Source organism: Panthera uncia, assembly GCF_023721935.1.
Source record: "Panthera uncia isolate 11264 chromosome A3 unlocalized genomic scaffold, Puncia_PCG_1.0 HiC_scaffold_11, whole genome shotgun sequence".
In the NCBI taxonomy this organism is placed as follows: Eukaryota; Metazoa; Chordata; class Mammalia; order Carnivora; family Felidae; genus Panthera; species Panthera uncia.
The window spans coordinates 17,477,992-17,494,234 of NW_026057578.1; the positions used below are offsets into that span (position 1 = coordinate 17,477,992).

General features: G+C 42.2%; 1 protein-coding gene across 1 annotated transcript in view; it reads left to right on the forward strand.

The window, feature by feature from the left end:
* Positions 1-16,243, forward strand: part of PTPRT (protein tyrosine phosphatase receptor type T) — a 632,313-nt gene that overhangs the window by 352,914 nt on the left and 263,156 nt on the right. The window contains exon 7 of the mRNA XM_049650393.1: positions 1,175-1,471. Within this exon, the coding sequence (XP_049506350.1) occupies positions 1,175-1,471 (297 nt within the window). The remainder of the gene's footprint in view (positions 1-1,174; positions 1,472-16,243) is intronic.

The following is a 16,243-nucleotide window of genomic DNA, read 5'->3' on the forward strand; positions in this document are numbered from 1 at the left end:
ATATTTTGAGTGGTTATTAAGTTCCAGGTACAATTCTAACTGCTCTGCAAGCAACATTTCATTTAGCCCCCCGCTAGCCACCAGCAAGGGTGGCTACTTGTTACTATCACCATTTTATAAATGAAATAAAAAATGGGCCCAAAGAAATTACAGAATTTGGTCAAGTCCTAAAGTAGTGTGGAGGGAAGATAGTGAATAAATCTCTAGTCTGTGCTTAACTACTTCCAGCTAAGATATTCAACACAAGAACTTATGGGGATGCTCATCACAAAAGAAGCTATGTTTCTGTTGTAAGAAATGCCTAAGCTTTATAGAATGAAATGAGCTGCACATGTGGGGATTTTTTTAAGTGTTTCATTTGTTATAAACCATTTTTTACAAAAATGGCTGCATGAAGTATAAACGGAATATTTGTAATAAAATATGACAGCGAATGTTATATATGGGGGTCTGGGACCATATGGGGAAGCATGGGGTGGGACACAGCATTAGGGTGTGAAGTCATGACCATATTTGCTTGCAGAATGATGTCTCTGGAGGGGCCTATTTGGAAAGAAGTAGAGAGGAGAGAAAGGAGGTCGAGGGCTGTCATAGGAGCCTAGGAAATAATGAGTTGTGTTGTCAGTGGAAAGAGGGGAAATGGCAAGAAGTCAGCGGTACCTGTGACCATGTGGACAGATTGAGTGCTGCGTGCCGAGCATGTGGCTGGATCTCCAGCCTGTACATCTCAGTGCAGTTAACCGGAGAGAGGGGACTGATTTCCCAAGGGAAGAGGATGTGGCTGGATTAAATATAAGGCAGATCAGAACTCCAGCAACCGTCTAAATTAGTATATCCCTGGAGCGTTGTGTGTGCCGTTGATGGTACCCAGGGTGGTTTTCGGGAGTACCCTGATGAACCTTCAAGGATGTAACAATTTTGTGGTGTTTTTTTTTTTTTTGACGGTTAACGATTCTGTATGGTAAGTGTTATCTTTTAGATGCATGCATTTAAGTAAGAAAAAAAGAATTTGATTGACAGAAAAATGTTAATTAAACTGCACGCTCTGTGGCAAAAATCATGCAGGCAGTGGCTGAGATAAGTTTAGAGGGCTATTCCCCCGTTTTAGCACGACACCCACTGCCCGCTTCCTGACACTCTCAAAGCCCTTGTGTCTTGCACGCGTGTCTTGCAGACCCTGTGCACGGCCCGCAGAACGTGGAGATTGTGGACATCCGCGCCCGGCAGCTGACCCTGCAGTGGGAACCCTTTGGCTACGCGGTGACCCGCTGTCACAGCTACAACCTCACGGTGCAGTACCAGTACGTGTTCAACCAGCAGCAGTACGAGGCCGAAGAGGTCATCCAGACCTCGTCCCACTATACCCTGCGAGGCCTGCGCCCCTTCATGACCATCCGGCTGCGGCTCCTGCTGTCCAACCCCGAGGGCCGGGTGGAGAGTGAGGAGCTGGTGGTGCAAACAGAGGAGGACGGTGAGTGAGGGCGGCTGCCTCCTTGGGAGCGGGGTGTGCAGAACCTGTCATGGGGCCACGCCTATCAGTGATGAGGTGCTTGTTTTCCTGTTCGTTTTTCCTTTCATTTCCTCCTCTATGTCTGCCTCTTCTCCAAGGTCTTCCATGAAGACCCACATAGTGTGCATTGCACAACTCCAGGGGGTGCTGTTTCCATAGACACAGCTGTGCACTCAGCTTTGACCCTTCAGCACCCCCATCCCTCTTCTCACTTTATGGCACCTTCTAGGTCCAGTGTTTAACCACACTGGTGCCTCCAGAGAGGAATTATTGAGTTGTATTAAGTGCGTTGAATCTGGGAGTCAGACAACTCTAGAATCTCCAAGAGTTACAAAAAATAATAATAATAATGCATATAAGTTACTTCGCACACACATTGGATGCACCCAGACCCAAGTACTCACCCGGATGTCCTACAGGCATCACAAATTCAAAGTATCCAAAAATGAACCAATCTCCCCTTCTGTATTGATTTCTCACTCTGTGTTCCTCATCTCAGTGAACTACATCCAGCAAGTCAAGATAAAGACCCGAAGTCAGCCTGGGAGCCTCCATTTCACCCCCCATCACCCCCACCCCCCCTGCCGCCGCACACACACACAAGGTTCTAATGACTCTGTGTGATTTCTCTCCCCACATGCCTCTTACCTCAAGACTCCAGGAACACAGAGCCACATGTAACTCCTAGAACACAGCACTTTTCCCACCCTCTGTCGTTCCGTCCTGTCCTGTCTCATCCCTCCATGTCTGTGGGACAGGCTCTGTTCATCTTCAACATTCTCCTTCCTCCAGGAAGCTTTCCCTGACTGCCCCAAGTTGACTTGGGTGTTCCTTCCCTGACCCCCCCCCTCCCTGGAATTTTGCATGTAACTCCACTGCAACAGTTACCTTACTTAGGGGAGTACAGAACTTGCTGCTTCTAGGACTTCTCTAGAAAGCACTTTTCAACAGCTGTGTTTCAGTTTTCCTTCCAGCCAAGCTGTCTCTGGCCTTGTGGGGCATCTTTAGTTAGTTCCTTGGAATCACACTTGGTAGAGCTTTAAGCCACATCCAACAAAGGGGACTGTGACCTCGTCTGCAGGGCAGGTCATGCATCACTCTTGCCCCTGATCAGGGAAGGGAGCAGCCAGCATGGTTGGGGCTGGGATGCAGAGGGACGACTGGGAAGGAAATCTCGGGAAGTGTTGGCAGTCTTCACATGCAGACAGAAGGCCATGGGCACAAAGATGGTACAAAGGGGTCAGAAGGAGTGGGATCAGAGCCCTGTCATTGTCAGCCACATGAGGCAGCTACCTCCACTTGACCCAGGTGGGCCTCAGGACCTCTAGGTAGAGCCTCTTGCATGCAGTCCCACTTGGCACTCTTGTTTCACATAAGCAAGGCCAAGGACCCAGAGTGGTGGCCCCTGCTGGGGTCCAGACTCACATCCTCAGCTGCAGTGTCCCCTAAAGACACAGAGGAAACTGCCAGCCTCTGCACATCTTGTTCCCCAATTCTCCTTTCCCCAAGTCCCATCTTACAACTGGACATTTTACACAGTCCACCCACTTGCAAACCCTTTGTGACCCCCCTTTTAAACTCATCATCGCAACGACTCTTTGCAACCCCAGCAGACTGCTTTTCTGGGTAGTAGCTGCAGCGGAGACCCAGCCTCTGTCGCCTTGCCCCCACCTTCCTGCCTTGCATTGAACCTCAGTCCACTGTGGACACAGTCTCCCCTGGACCAACCTTGTCCGGTGACCTGAGTGTATGCTTCCTGTGAACCCGTTCTCATGCAACCCCCAGTGGAGGGGTGGGCGTCTCCTCTGGGCTTCTGTCTGCAGCTCAGGATCTGCGGCCCTGGGTTGGGCTCCAGGTGAAGCTGCCGGCCCTTTCCTGGATGGCTCTGTTGTTTCAGAAACGCACAGCCCCTCCTCCAGCAGGTACAAGGATGAGCTGCAACAGAAGGTGAGCTCTGGAGGACCACCCCTGGGATGAGCTGCTTACCCTCTCAGTGCCTTGGTTTCCTCACCTGTCAGATGGAGATAGAAGTAGTGGCCACCTGATGGCTTTTTATGCTCATTGAAAGGAATGGTACATAAAGAAACTGGAATAATGTCCAGCAGATTGTAGGTTTCCAGTGAATGTGGCTGCCACATTTGGATTAAGTCACAGAAAAAAAAAATATGTCTGACAAAAGATCCCAAAGCACAAGCAACCGAGAGACCATTAATCTGCCCTAGGAATCCTCTCTAGAACTCTCGACACGCACTCCCAGTCGGTTGGTGAAAATATGACCTAGACTCTCAAGGAGTGGTGATCTGGTCAGTGCCTGATCTGAAAAGCAGAACCAGGGCAGGAAGAGAGGTTCAGGAGCAAGTTGTTGTTAAGGAGGAGCCACCACCATTGAAACTCAGCTTGAAAATTCAAGACTCAACCTGGATGAGAGGGTTTGGCCCAGGAGCAGCTCAGGGTATGTTTTCCAGGATGCTCTTCATGCCTCAGTCTGCTTTCGGAGGATTACCTACATCTACAACAGGAAATCCCAAGTCCCATCTTTAAGCCATGCCTCAACCTCTCCCTTTCTCCTTCCTGTCACCAGGGGTGGGGGAAAATATCACAAAGCCTTTATCAAAATAACTCGAGAGCAGCAATGCTTTGAAATTAAACTCTAATTAAGCACCATTAATAAAACATCAATTCCTGTTCTACAGAGACGTGTGGACATTATCATATTAAAAACACCAACACCCAAGACTCGGTCCTCAGTCTTGGAGCCATCCTGAGGCCCCACCTCAGGAACCACTGTGCTGAAGGAAGACCTCAGAAGATCATAGGCCCCTCTATGTGCCAGAATCAGGTTTCCTTCCTCCTCAGGAGGAAAGAGGCACTCTTTCCGTTGCTGGGAGCTCATTCACCTCAAGGACAAACCGGATAGATCATGGCTCTGGCTGATTAAGTGAAACACCTCTCACAGAAGCAAAGAGCAGCGTCTCGGATTGAGCTGACTGGATTCGTGCTGCTTTTGTCTGTGCTTCAAAATTGTCTTCCGGGGAACTTGCAAAATTTGTAATTTCAGCCCCCCAGTGCCTTTGAGGGCCTATGAAGTAATCTGCGGCTGTGAAAGAAGCCATGGCTGCCGAGCCCTGTTGCATCAGTTAGGAAGTAGGTAGGAGACCAAATGGGTTCTTTACTTTCCCTGTTTCCACAGATGACTCAGATAAAACCGTGGCTCGCTTGTTTAATGCTTGCTTCTCTGCCTTCCCCCAGACAGTAGTTGCAATTATGAAATGGAATATATGAGGCCTTTAAAGATAAAATCAGTTTGATGATGGCCTCAATTTGGTTACCATTTATTGAGTACCTACCCTGTGCTAGGCACTAATAGGTATATTGTGCGTGGTGACTTATACCTGAGATTTTATTTTGCAGTGTTTCAAGGCTATGGAAAAATTAAGAGTAGGACAAAGAAGACCTGTGAACCCTTTGCCTAGATCTAGTATTTGTTAACACTGTGCTACATTTTCTTATTCATATGTATGTATGGTATGTTTGACATGGAGATATCACACATAAAAATACATAATATTTTTAAGTATTTAAAAGTAAATTGCAGGAGTGTCTGGGTGGCTCAGCTGGTTGAGCATCCGACTTCAGCTTAGGTCATGATCTCATGTTTCGTGGGTTCAGACCCCTCATTGGGCTCACTGCCGTCAGTACAAAGCCCACTTTGGATCCTCTGTCCTCTCTCTCTCTCTCTCTCTCTCTCTCTCTGTCTCTGTCTCTGTCTCTGTCTCTGTCTCTCTGTACCTCCCCTGCTCATGAACTCTCAAAAATAAGTACATTTAAGTAATAATAAAAATAAAAAAATAAAAGTAAATTGCAGAAGTCCCAACATCTGATCTCTCAAGTCTTTGAGAGTATATATTACCTAAGGGTAAGGACATTCTCCTACATAGCCACAACACTATAGGACATCTTAGAAATTTAGCACTAATTTAAAAATAATCAAGTAAACAAATAATCCATATTCACATTTCCAATAATGCTAAGCATGACTTTATGTAACAAAGTCAGAAAATGAGACATTTTTGGCAAAAATGCCCCATGAGTTGGTGATGCATACTTTTCACTGTATCATATCAAGACTTACATAATGTCAGAAAGCCCCTGACATGCTGCATTTGCTCACATACATAGGTCCCTCTACTGTAAGTGTGGTCCTTGTCCCTTTGTAAATCAGCCAATCTGTGTAGTGGTCCTGTGAGGTCTGTTGACTACCCAGTTCCCCACACACTTTTCACCCAGCGGTCTTAGCCTCCCTGACAATCCTCGCCTGAATCAGTTACATTAGTATTTCCAAAAGAGTGAATTTTAAATCTGTCCTTCCCTCTACATGTATTAATTAGCATTCTTCGTTATAGAAGGGTTTTCTCTCCCCATCTCCTTCCCCATTTTTAGTATCCCTACTGACTCAGAAATCCCCTCCCCCCCCCCATTTTTTTTTTGACTCTGTATTAAAGTCCAGCACTACTTATAATTCTCTTTGGTGCTCACGTTGTCTCATCTGTGGCTAGTGGGAGTCCCTTCAGATTGGCTCCTAGGTTCTTTTGACATGTTCTCATTAGTCTTCCTTGCTTCTGGCATAACAAAATATTCTAGACCACCCTTGTAATATCTCTGCCCCAGACCTGAAGTCAACCACTTATCTAAGGATTTCTGGCTGCTTTCAGTGGGGAGTGGTATTTTGGCACTAAGATATACATCTTAGCTGTGATCGATGGGGTGTTACCGCCTCTAGACTTTTCAAGTAGGTAGAACTGAGGAATATAATTTATCTGTTTTAAATCACAAAGTCATACTGATTCATATCACCTCAGGATTCATTCCTCTGTGTTCACCCTCATTCTATACAGATCTCTCCTTCCTCCCACTGTGAGAACTCTGGTTCCCAACATCCACACATTTCTTCATTTGCTTCTTCATACAATACATATAAAACAGTTTCAGAAGTACAGTCCCAATCCCCCTAAAAACAAGAAAGCAACTTTATTAGGTTAAAGATTTTCTTTTCAGCTTTTCTCTCCTTCAGCAGCCAAAATGCAGTGTTCAAAGGCTTCGTCTTTTCTCTTTGTGGTTATATTATCAATTTGAGGCCCATTTAGGCTCATTTGTTTCCATTTTAAGGCTCGCTTCCCCCCATCCTTTTTATTTAATTTTATTTTTTAAAGTCAAAATAGTCACGTGGTTCAAAAGTCAAAACTGCAGAAGTGTATGCTCAGAGGTAGTGCCACCATCTCTCTTTCACACTGTTCATGTCCACACCCCCAAGGCCACCATTTTTATTCATTTCAGATATAGTTTTCTTATAGTTCATTTTGCACAAAAGGTAAAAATTATTCCTCTCTTATTTTTATGTAAAAGATAGCAAAACAGATGCGCTCCACATCATGTGGCTTTGTTCACTTAGTATACTCTGGAAATCACTCCATATTTGTTTGTACAGATTTGTGTTATTCTTTTTGATGGCTGTAGGAGACTCTTTTATGTGCATATGACATGGTTTGTTCAAGCAGCATCCTATGGACACTTAGGTTATTCCCATTACTTGCTATGAAAAGTAATACTACAGCAAATAGCCTTGCACTTACTTTGGTATTTGTGGAGTTGTATTTTCATGGTAAATTCCTGCAAGTGGGTTTGCTGGAGTCAAAGGGTAAAAAAACATGCAGTTTTGTTAGATGTTGATGGATACACCTCCTCAGAAGTTGTGTTATTTTACATTTTCACTAGCAATGTAGATGCATTTCTCTTAACGCCAAATGTGAGAAAGCAAGCAAACAGTATTATTTCTCCTACTTTGCAGTAAGGAATTGTAGGGTCCCATATAATTTATAATAAGTGTATAAAATATAGTTGATTATAATTAATACGTACATACTATATTAATATAATCTATATATAATATGATTAATCACATAATACATATATTATTTCATATAATATGGTAAATGTACTTGCATTATAGGAAGGACTGACATGTCTTGGGAATGAGTGCCTGTATTTTGTGTGCATTTGTAGACGTCTCATTATCTCATTCCTCAGGTCATCGGAAACTAGAAGGACGCTGTATGTTGCTAGGGACAGGTGCATGTATAGTAACAACATGCAGCACATGAAATCTAGAAGAGGGAAGTGACAAAAGGATAAAAGGCAATAACAGCAAGGCAATAAATAACAGTCCAGAGTCATTTAGTGGAAGGGTATAAAGCTATGCACATCTTAGCAAGTCTGAACACATCGTTTAATTAGAGCTCAGTACATTTTAGAATTTTACAAAGATGGCCTTGAGATAGTATAAAAGTTAAGGAGAAATGCAATTGTGGTTTTTGAATGCTCGTGTTGACCTAGGTGTTGTGCTGATATCCTTCATTCCTACAGTGAGTTGCCGAATCCTGTGATGAAGGTGTTTATTGATATGATCATGGTTCAGGGAGTTCAAGGAACCTGTCTGAGGTTGCCACACAACAAGTGGCAGAACAAATAAATGCATCCCAAAATCTTACCCATAATTTTTTCTCTGACCATCTATTAGATAATCCTGTAACCTAACCAAAACCTCCCCAACACTCTCTGTGCTTAATTTTTTTCTGTGCCATTCATCATCATCTGAAATACTGTGTGTCTTCACATATGTGTACACACACACACACACACACACACACACATTTGTTGCCTGCCAAACAGCTAGTAAGTTGCTCATTGACTGTCTGGTGAGTGAATGAATATTTGACATCAAAGTCCATGCCTCTTCCCCATATCACAGGATCTTGTTTATATACACTGTTTAAGAAGGAGAGGATATATGTGACGTATTTTATCTGTATTCAAAACCAACTCATAGTGGCTTGCTAGAGCTAATCATTAGCCTCTGTCTCCACCTCCTAGTTCTGTGATATCATATTCATTGCTCCAAATTGGTCACGGTGGGGAATGTACACCATGGATATTGGCAGACCTGTTGGTGTTTTTGTTTTTCTTGGAAAGTTGGTTGTGAAACATTTACTAACATACCACTGTATAGTTCCATTAAAAAGATATATTTGACAACATGTAAACATTTACCCAGAAAAAAATATCTTTCCTTCACCAAGACTAGGAAATCTGTCTTGTCTCCATCAGATGCACTTAACAGATTCTGGTGGCCTTCAAACCATTTTCAAATTATTTTGATTTTTCTTAAGTTCTGAGTCTCTTTATGAACCAATTAACCAATAAATATGGCACCTGGAATGGAGAGCTCCGCCCCCCCCAAAACAAATAAAAGACCTAGATAAGGTGAACAGGACAGGAAACCTCTGTTGACTCTTCAGGGCTCGGAGCTCTTATATGATTTGTTTACACGGCTACCCACAGAGTTCACAATTATCAGCCCCACTTTCCAGATATAAAAATGGGGAGAAGAAAGGAGAAGAGGAAAGGAGGGTATAAAACTTTCCTTGATTACACTCTGTCCCCCTTTATGTTGAAATGAAAATTTCCTTTAAATTACCACCTGACTTTTAGGCACAAGAAAACATCTGGTTTAATTACAGTGAATTTACATGAACTTACTGACAAGAAGCACAGTTAAAATTAGCAATTTTAGTGTGTTTTTTTTAAGGGAATGAAATTATAAAGTAATTAACCTTTGTTGTAGAACTCTGTCAGAAGGATGGAAAGTTCTTTGCTGTTAGATACAAGAAGAAATGAAATTGTGGGAAAGGAATATGTGGACTCATTAAAGAATTATAAAGAAAAAAGAAGACTAAAGTAACACAGAATTAGAAGATAAGACGGAAAAAGAATCTTTCTCCAAGAAGTCTTTTCATGATGAGAGAGAGTGGTGGGGGCGGGAGGGGAGACCCAGCTGAATCCAAAGAAAGTAAGTCTGCTTCATTGGAAGGACATCGTGACCTGTGGAGCAGTGGTGTGGTGTGGAAAAAAAAAAAAAAAAAAGCTTTAGTGTGGGGCTGAGACGACCTGGCTTTGCCACTCACAGGCAGTGAGATTGCCTTGCAGCAGTTCTGAACCCACATCTACCGGAATAAGGAAAAAAGGGCTGATTCAGAAAATACTTTCCAGCCAGAAGGATCCAGGCTACATCCAGGCTCTGTTCACTACTTTGTTACCCAGCTCTGCTTAAATTCCTTTCATATCGGGCACTGGAGTGTCCCTGTCTGTGGATTGGGGGTGGTAATACCATCAATCCCTTTAGGGTGTTCTACGTGAAGGTCTGTATGTAAAGCACCGAACTTACTTTCTGCCGAGAGTACAGACTCGGTGGTGTGTGGCCAATATCAGACATGGCAGGCAGATTTTTAATCGAGGGAGTTAACTAGAAGAAAACCAAAGCGGGGATCTTTGCAAAATTTCTGTTAGTCATGGGCAGGGGGCCGTTTTAGAATCACCTATATTCCCTCTATAACCTCCATCTCAGATTTCTCACTCTGACAGTAGAGGTGGATATGTGTGTGCCAGTGTTCCAATAAAATTTTACTTATAAAACAAGCAGCTGGTTGCATTTGGCTATAGCCATAGTTTGTTGACCCTTGATCCCCACTGATTCCCCCCTGTTTTCTCTATTATCTTGACTTTACAATCCGACGACACACTGATTTCCCCCATCGGTATCTCCGGTACCTCTCCTCTGCCCTCCAGAGTCATTTAGCAACTGCCTGTTCAGCCTGTCCAGCTGGATTGCTAATCGGTCTCTGGAATTAAACACGTCTAGAGCTGACCCCCTGATCATCCCTCATCCACCCCCAAACTCATTCTTCCCACAGTCTTCTCCATCTCAGTTAATGGCAACTGCCTTTTATTAGTGGCTTGAGTCAAAAGCTTTGATTGTTCACTTTTGTCACACCCGAGGCCCTAAATACCTTTCAGCATGGATTCTCTGTGGTTGGCACCCTTTTGCTTTGTGCAAAGCAGCAGCCCTGCTTACTCCCCACATCTCATCTATCAGCACGTTCTCTTGGCTCATCCTTCAGTAAATAGCATGAACTTGACCATTGCTTACAGTCTCTACTGCTAGCTCTGTGTTCCAAGCCACTGTGATCTCCAACTTGGACTATTGCAATAGTCCTTCAATGATCTTTCAGCTTCCCCTCTAGCCCCTACACTCTTTTCTCAGCTTAGCAGACAGAACGGTCTTGTTAAACCACCAGGCAAATCATATCCTCACCCCTCTGCTCAGAACCCTCCATCGGTTTCTCACATCACTGAGATTAAAAGTCCACGTCCTTGCAGTGGCTCACAGGGCCCCACGTGGCCACAACTTCTACTTCTGGCCGCCTCTCAGACCCCATCTCCTTCTACCTCGGCCTTATTACACAGATCCAGTCATTGTTCTCAAATATGCCAGCTGCGTCCCCCCCTCAGCACCTTTGTAGCTGCTGTTTCTTCTCGTTGGAATCATCTTCCCCTAAACAAACAGGACTGCTTCCTTCACCTGTTTCCAGTCAATGTCTCTTTTCAGGGAGATCCTGCTTGACTATTCTATGAACAACTGGAAGCCTCCTGCACCACACTCTGTCCCTCTTCTCTGCTTCACATATCTCGTTAGCATTTATCATTTAACATACTACATATTTCACCATACACTTTAGTATCTGGCTTCTCTCACTAGAATGCACACTGAGGAGTCTGGGGGTTTTTTTTGTTGTTGTTTTTCTGTTTACTGGGTATTTTCAAGCACCTAGAACAGTGCCAGGTAGAGAATAGGCATGCAATAAATAAGTTATTGGATGAATGAATCCCGAGTCCTCAGAGACAAGATAGATTTTAAAATTACCATAGAAATCAGAAGGTGCTTGTCGAAAGCTATTTAATATACTCAGTAAGTTATGGGAAGATATGGCTTCTATGACTAGCTGTGTAACACCATTCGGGAAGAATGGAGGCAAAAACACCAAGGAAAATAGTAATAATCCTGATTCTGCAGAAAAGTAAATTGGTGTTCTCCAGGATGTGAGGGACCAGGGGGAGGAGCAAACAGAGTAATACTACCTCTGTGCCAGCCCCTTTGCTCAGCACTTTACCTGTGTGAATATTTTCAAGCGCCACAACACCCATGAAGCAGGTGCTATTTTATCCCTACTTTAAAGTAAGGAAACTGAGCTGCAAAGAGGTTAAGCAACTTGCCCCAGGTTACACAGCCAGAAATGGCAAGAACAGGACACAAACCTGGGCAGTCTGCCTCAGCCTGCAGCCTTTGCCATGATGCGATGCTGTTTTTTGGGTCTACAGGACGAAAGTGAGAGTTTCCATTAAAGGTGGTGGTCTGATTCTTAAACTACCTTCCCAAAGAAATGAGAGAAGAACACCTTTATTTATTTATTTTTTTACAGTTGGTAAACTTTATTTTTTTTTCGATATATGAAGTTTATTGTCAAATTGGCTTCATTACAACACCCAGTGCTTATCCCAAAAGGTGCCCTCCTCAATACCCATCACCCACCCTCCCCTCCCTCCCACCCCCCATCAACCCTCAGTTTGTTCTCAGTTTTTAAGAGTCTCTTATGCTTTGGCTCTCTTCCACTCTAACCTCTTTTTTCTTTTTTTTCTTCCCCTCCCCCATGGGTTTCTGTTAAGTTTCTCAGGATCCACATAAGAGTGAAACCATATGGTACCTGTCTTTCTCTGTATGGCTTATTTCACTTAGCATAACATTCTCCAGTTCCATCCACATTGCTACAAAGGGCCATATTTCATTCTTTCTCATTGCCACGTAGTACTCCATTGTGTATATAAACCACAATTTCTTTATCCATTCATCAGTTGATGGACATTTAGGCTCTTTCCACAATTTGGCTATTGTTGAGAGTGCTGCTATAAACATTGGGGTACAAGTGCCCCTGTGCATCAGTACTCCTGTATCCCTTGGATAAATTCCTAGCAGTGCTATTGCTGGGTCATAGGGTAGGTCTATTTTTAATTTTTTGAGGAACCTCCACACTGTTTTCCAGAGTGGCTGCACCAATTTGCATTCCCACCAACAGTGCAAGAGGGTTCCCGTTTCTCCACATCCTTACCAGCATCTATAGTCTCCTGATTTGTTCATTTTAGCCACTCTGACTGGCATGAGGTGATATCTGAGTGTGGTTTTGATTTGTATTTCCTGATGAGGAGTGACGTTGAGCATCTTTTCATGTACCTGTTGGCCATCTGGATGTCTTCTTTAGAGAAATGCCTATTCATGTCTTCCGCCCATTTCTTCACTGGATTATGTTTTTGGGCGTGGAGTTTGGGGAGCTCTTTATAGATTTTGGATACTAGCCCTTTGTCCGATATGTCATTTGCAAATATCTTTTCCCATTCCGTCGGTTGCCTTTTAGTTTTGTTGATTGTTTCCTTTGCTGTGCAGAAGCTTTTTATCTTCATGAGGTCCCAATAGTTCATTTTTGCTTTTAATTCCCTTGCCTTTGGAGATGTGTCAAGTAAGAAATTGCTGCGGCTGAGGTCAGAGAGGTTTTTTTCCCTGCTTTCTCCTCTAGGGTTTTGATGGTTTCCTGTCTCATTCACGTCCTTCATCCATTTTGAGTTTATTTTTGTGAATGGTGTAAGAAAGTGGCCTAGTTTCACTCTTCTGCATGTTGCTGTCCAGTTCTCCCCACACCATTTGTTAAAGAGACTGTCTTTTTTCCATTGGATGTTCTTTCCTGCTTTGTTAAAGATTAGTTAGCCATACGTTTGTGGGTCTAGTTCTGGGGTTTCTGTTCTATTCCATTGGTCTATGTGTCTGTTTTTGTGCCAATACCATGCTGTCTTGATGATTACAGCTTTGTAGTAGAGGCTAAAGTCTGGGATTGTGATGCCTCCTGCTTTGGTCTTCTTCTTCAAAATTACTTTGGCTATCCGGGGCCTTTTGTGGTTCCACATGAATTTTAGGGTTGCTTGTTCTAGTTTCGAGAAGAATGCTGGTGCAATTTTGATTGGGATTGCATTGAATGTGTAGGTGATAGCTTTGGGTAGTATTGACATTTTGACAATATTTATTCTTCCAATCCATGAACACGGAATGTTTTTCCATTTCTTTATATCTTCTTCAATTTCCTTCATAAGCTTTCTATAGTTTTCAGCATACAGATCTTTTACATCTTTGGTTAGATTTATTCCTAGGTATTTTATGCTTCTTGGTGCAATTGTGAATGGGATCAGTTTCTTTATTTGTCTTTCTGTTGGAGAAGAACACCTTTAAACCTGCCCTGAGAACTAGAAGATGATGCCATACCCACGTTGGAAGGAAGGAATGAACGCACTGTTGGAAGAAGCGGGTGTAAATAGGGAAAAGATGACTGAGCTGTAACCATCGAAAGAAACCCCTTCCTCACCCTTGGGGGCCCAAGGGGATAGACTTACAGGTCCAACCTGCATTAATATCCTCAAACTCTGGCTGACCAGGCTGAAGGCAAGGCTGGGCTATGGAGCTGGTGGATGGAGTGAGGGATTGGAGAGCAGGAGATGGCCTCTTCATATGCCAGTCTACACTGCAGAGAATGAGAGCTCTCACTCCAAGCCTGCATGTGGTGAATAAGGAAAATAGGGGGATTTAATGAAAGGCTAGCTTTGGGAAGAGATGCTCCAGTGCAAGGAAGGGGCAGTGTCCTAGATGACTTAAAGCTGCCTTTAAAAATACCAAAAAAGTTCTCTATCTCTCTCTCTCTCTCTGAAAAGATGTTCTATGGCCTGGTTATTTTCCTTCTCAAACTTTCCCCTTCCCACCTTCAACCAGGTAGACCTCCTAGCTAGCCAAATGATAGATGGATGTATCTAAATTCCTCCCTTTCCCTCTGGGTTAGAAATATTTAAAACCAGTACTCATATAATCACTAGCAGAACACATTTTTTTAAATTTTTTTTTTTTAACGTTTACTTAGTTTTGAGACAGAGACAGAGCATGAACAGGGGAGGGTCAGAGAAAGAGGGAGACACAGAATCTGAAACAGGCTCCAGGCTCTAAGCTGTCAGGACAGAGCCCAACATGGGACTCGAACTCACGGACTGCGAGATCATGACCTGAGCCGAGGTCGGACGCTTAACCAACTGAGCCACTCAGACACCCCACTAGCAGAACATATCTTGACCCACCAAACCAAACCATCTCAATCCACCTCTTGTAAGGTTGCATAAAGAAAGATTATTGGACAGATGCTTTCATTCTTATTAAAAGGGACTGATCTGATAATTCAAAGCAAATATCCCCTGAGAATTATGGCAAGAAGAAAGATTTAAAAACAGAATAAAACACTAATCCACATTCTCGCCAGAATGTATAAATAAATGCTGGGCTAGAACATGCACATGGAATTGAATCAATAATGTAAAGAGGTTAGGTCTCTCAGACTGATTTTTGTAAAAGAGTTTAATACTATTTACTGTATTTAGTATTTTAATTTAATAATAAACCCTATAGTGCTTAGGGATACATGTTTAAGAAATAAAAATTATAATGAAAAACAAGATTCATTATTGTTATGAAGTTAAGAAGGTTACCTATTGAGGGTATGAAATTGATTATTAGTAAGTTAATGAGATGAATATTTGTTTTATACATTTGTGTAGTGGCTGTTTCACAAAAGGATAAAATGAGGATACTAAATATAAATACCCTTTTATACTGATAAATTTTACCATTTGTGGGATATGGAAAAATTCTTAACAAAATATGAACTTCAAATTTTGACTCAAGACACACACAAAACTTATATAATTTTACAGCAAATGGAGAAATAGAATCAATAGTTTAAACTTTTCCAGCAAAGAAAACACCAGTTCCAAATGGTCTTGCAATTGCAATCAAATACTCAAGGCACCGGTATCTCCAATCTTATATATACACTTTCAAAGAGCAAGAAAAAAAAAAAAAGAAGTAACACTTTCCTCTTCTTTTTCTTGATACTAGTGTAACCTTGGTATCTAAACCACACAAGCTTATGAGAAAAAGGAAAATTAAGTGCACATACCCCAAACAGAATATTAGCAAACGATCCATTGCCGTATACGACTAGGAAAATATTAGTTTTATTTTAAGAAATCAATATTGGTTCAACATTTGTAGATCCATTAATGTAATTCACTACATTAACTAAGAGGTACAAAAAATGTGTCATTACTATAATAGATACAGAAAAGCATCAGTTAAAGCTCAGCAGGATATAAAAAGGAAATATCCTTGTATACCAGGAACGAAAAGGATCTTCTTACCCTGATAAAGGGAAACTAAGAAACCTACAAACACCATACTTGAGGATAAAATAATAAAACCATTCTCTTTAATGTTGGAAAGCACACAAATACTTACCAGTCTCTCCATTAAGTATTATATTGATGGCTCTGGCTGAAGACAAGAAAATTAAATAGAGTTAAAATATTGTAAAAGAACAAAACTATTATTGACTGCAATGCTATGATTATTTATATAGATAACCCACAGAAATTTGTACACAAATTATTAGAATTAAGAAGAGAATGTAACATGTTTGACAAAGAAGTTGACATTAGAAAGTCAATTGTGTTTCTATTTACCCAATAAGTACGTGGTATGCTTTTAAAGATACTACTTATAATAGCAATAAAAATACAGGGTGTTTAGGAATAAACCTAATGTAAGATTTCAAGACATAGAGTATATATAAATGTATAAAGAACTGGAAGATATCAAAGAAGACCTAAATGAGAGAGATGGCATGTTCATAGATGGGAAAACCCATT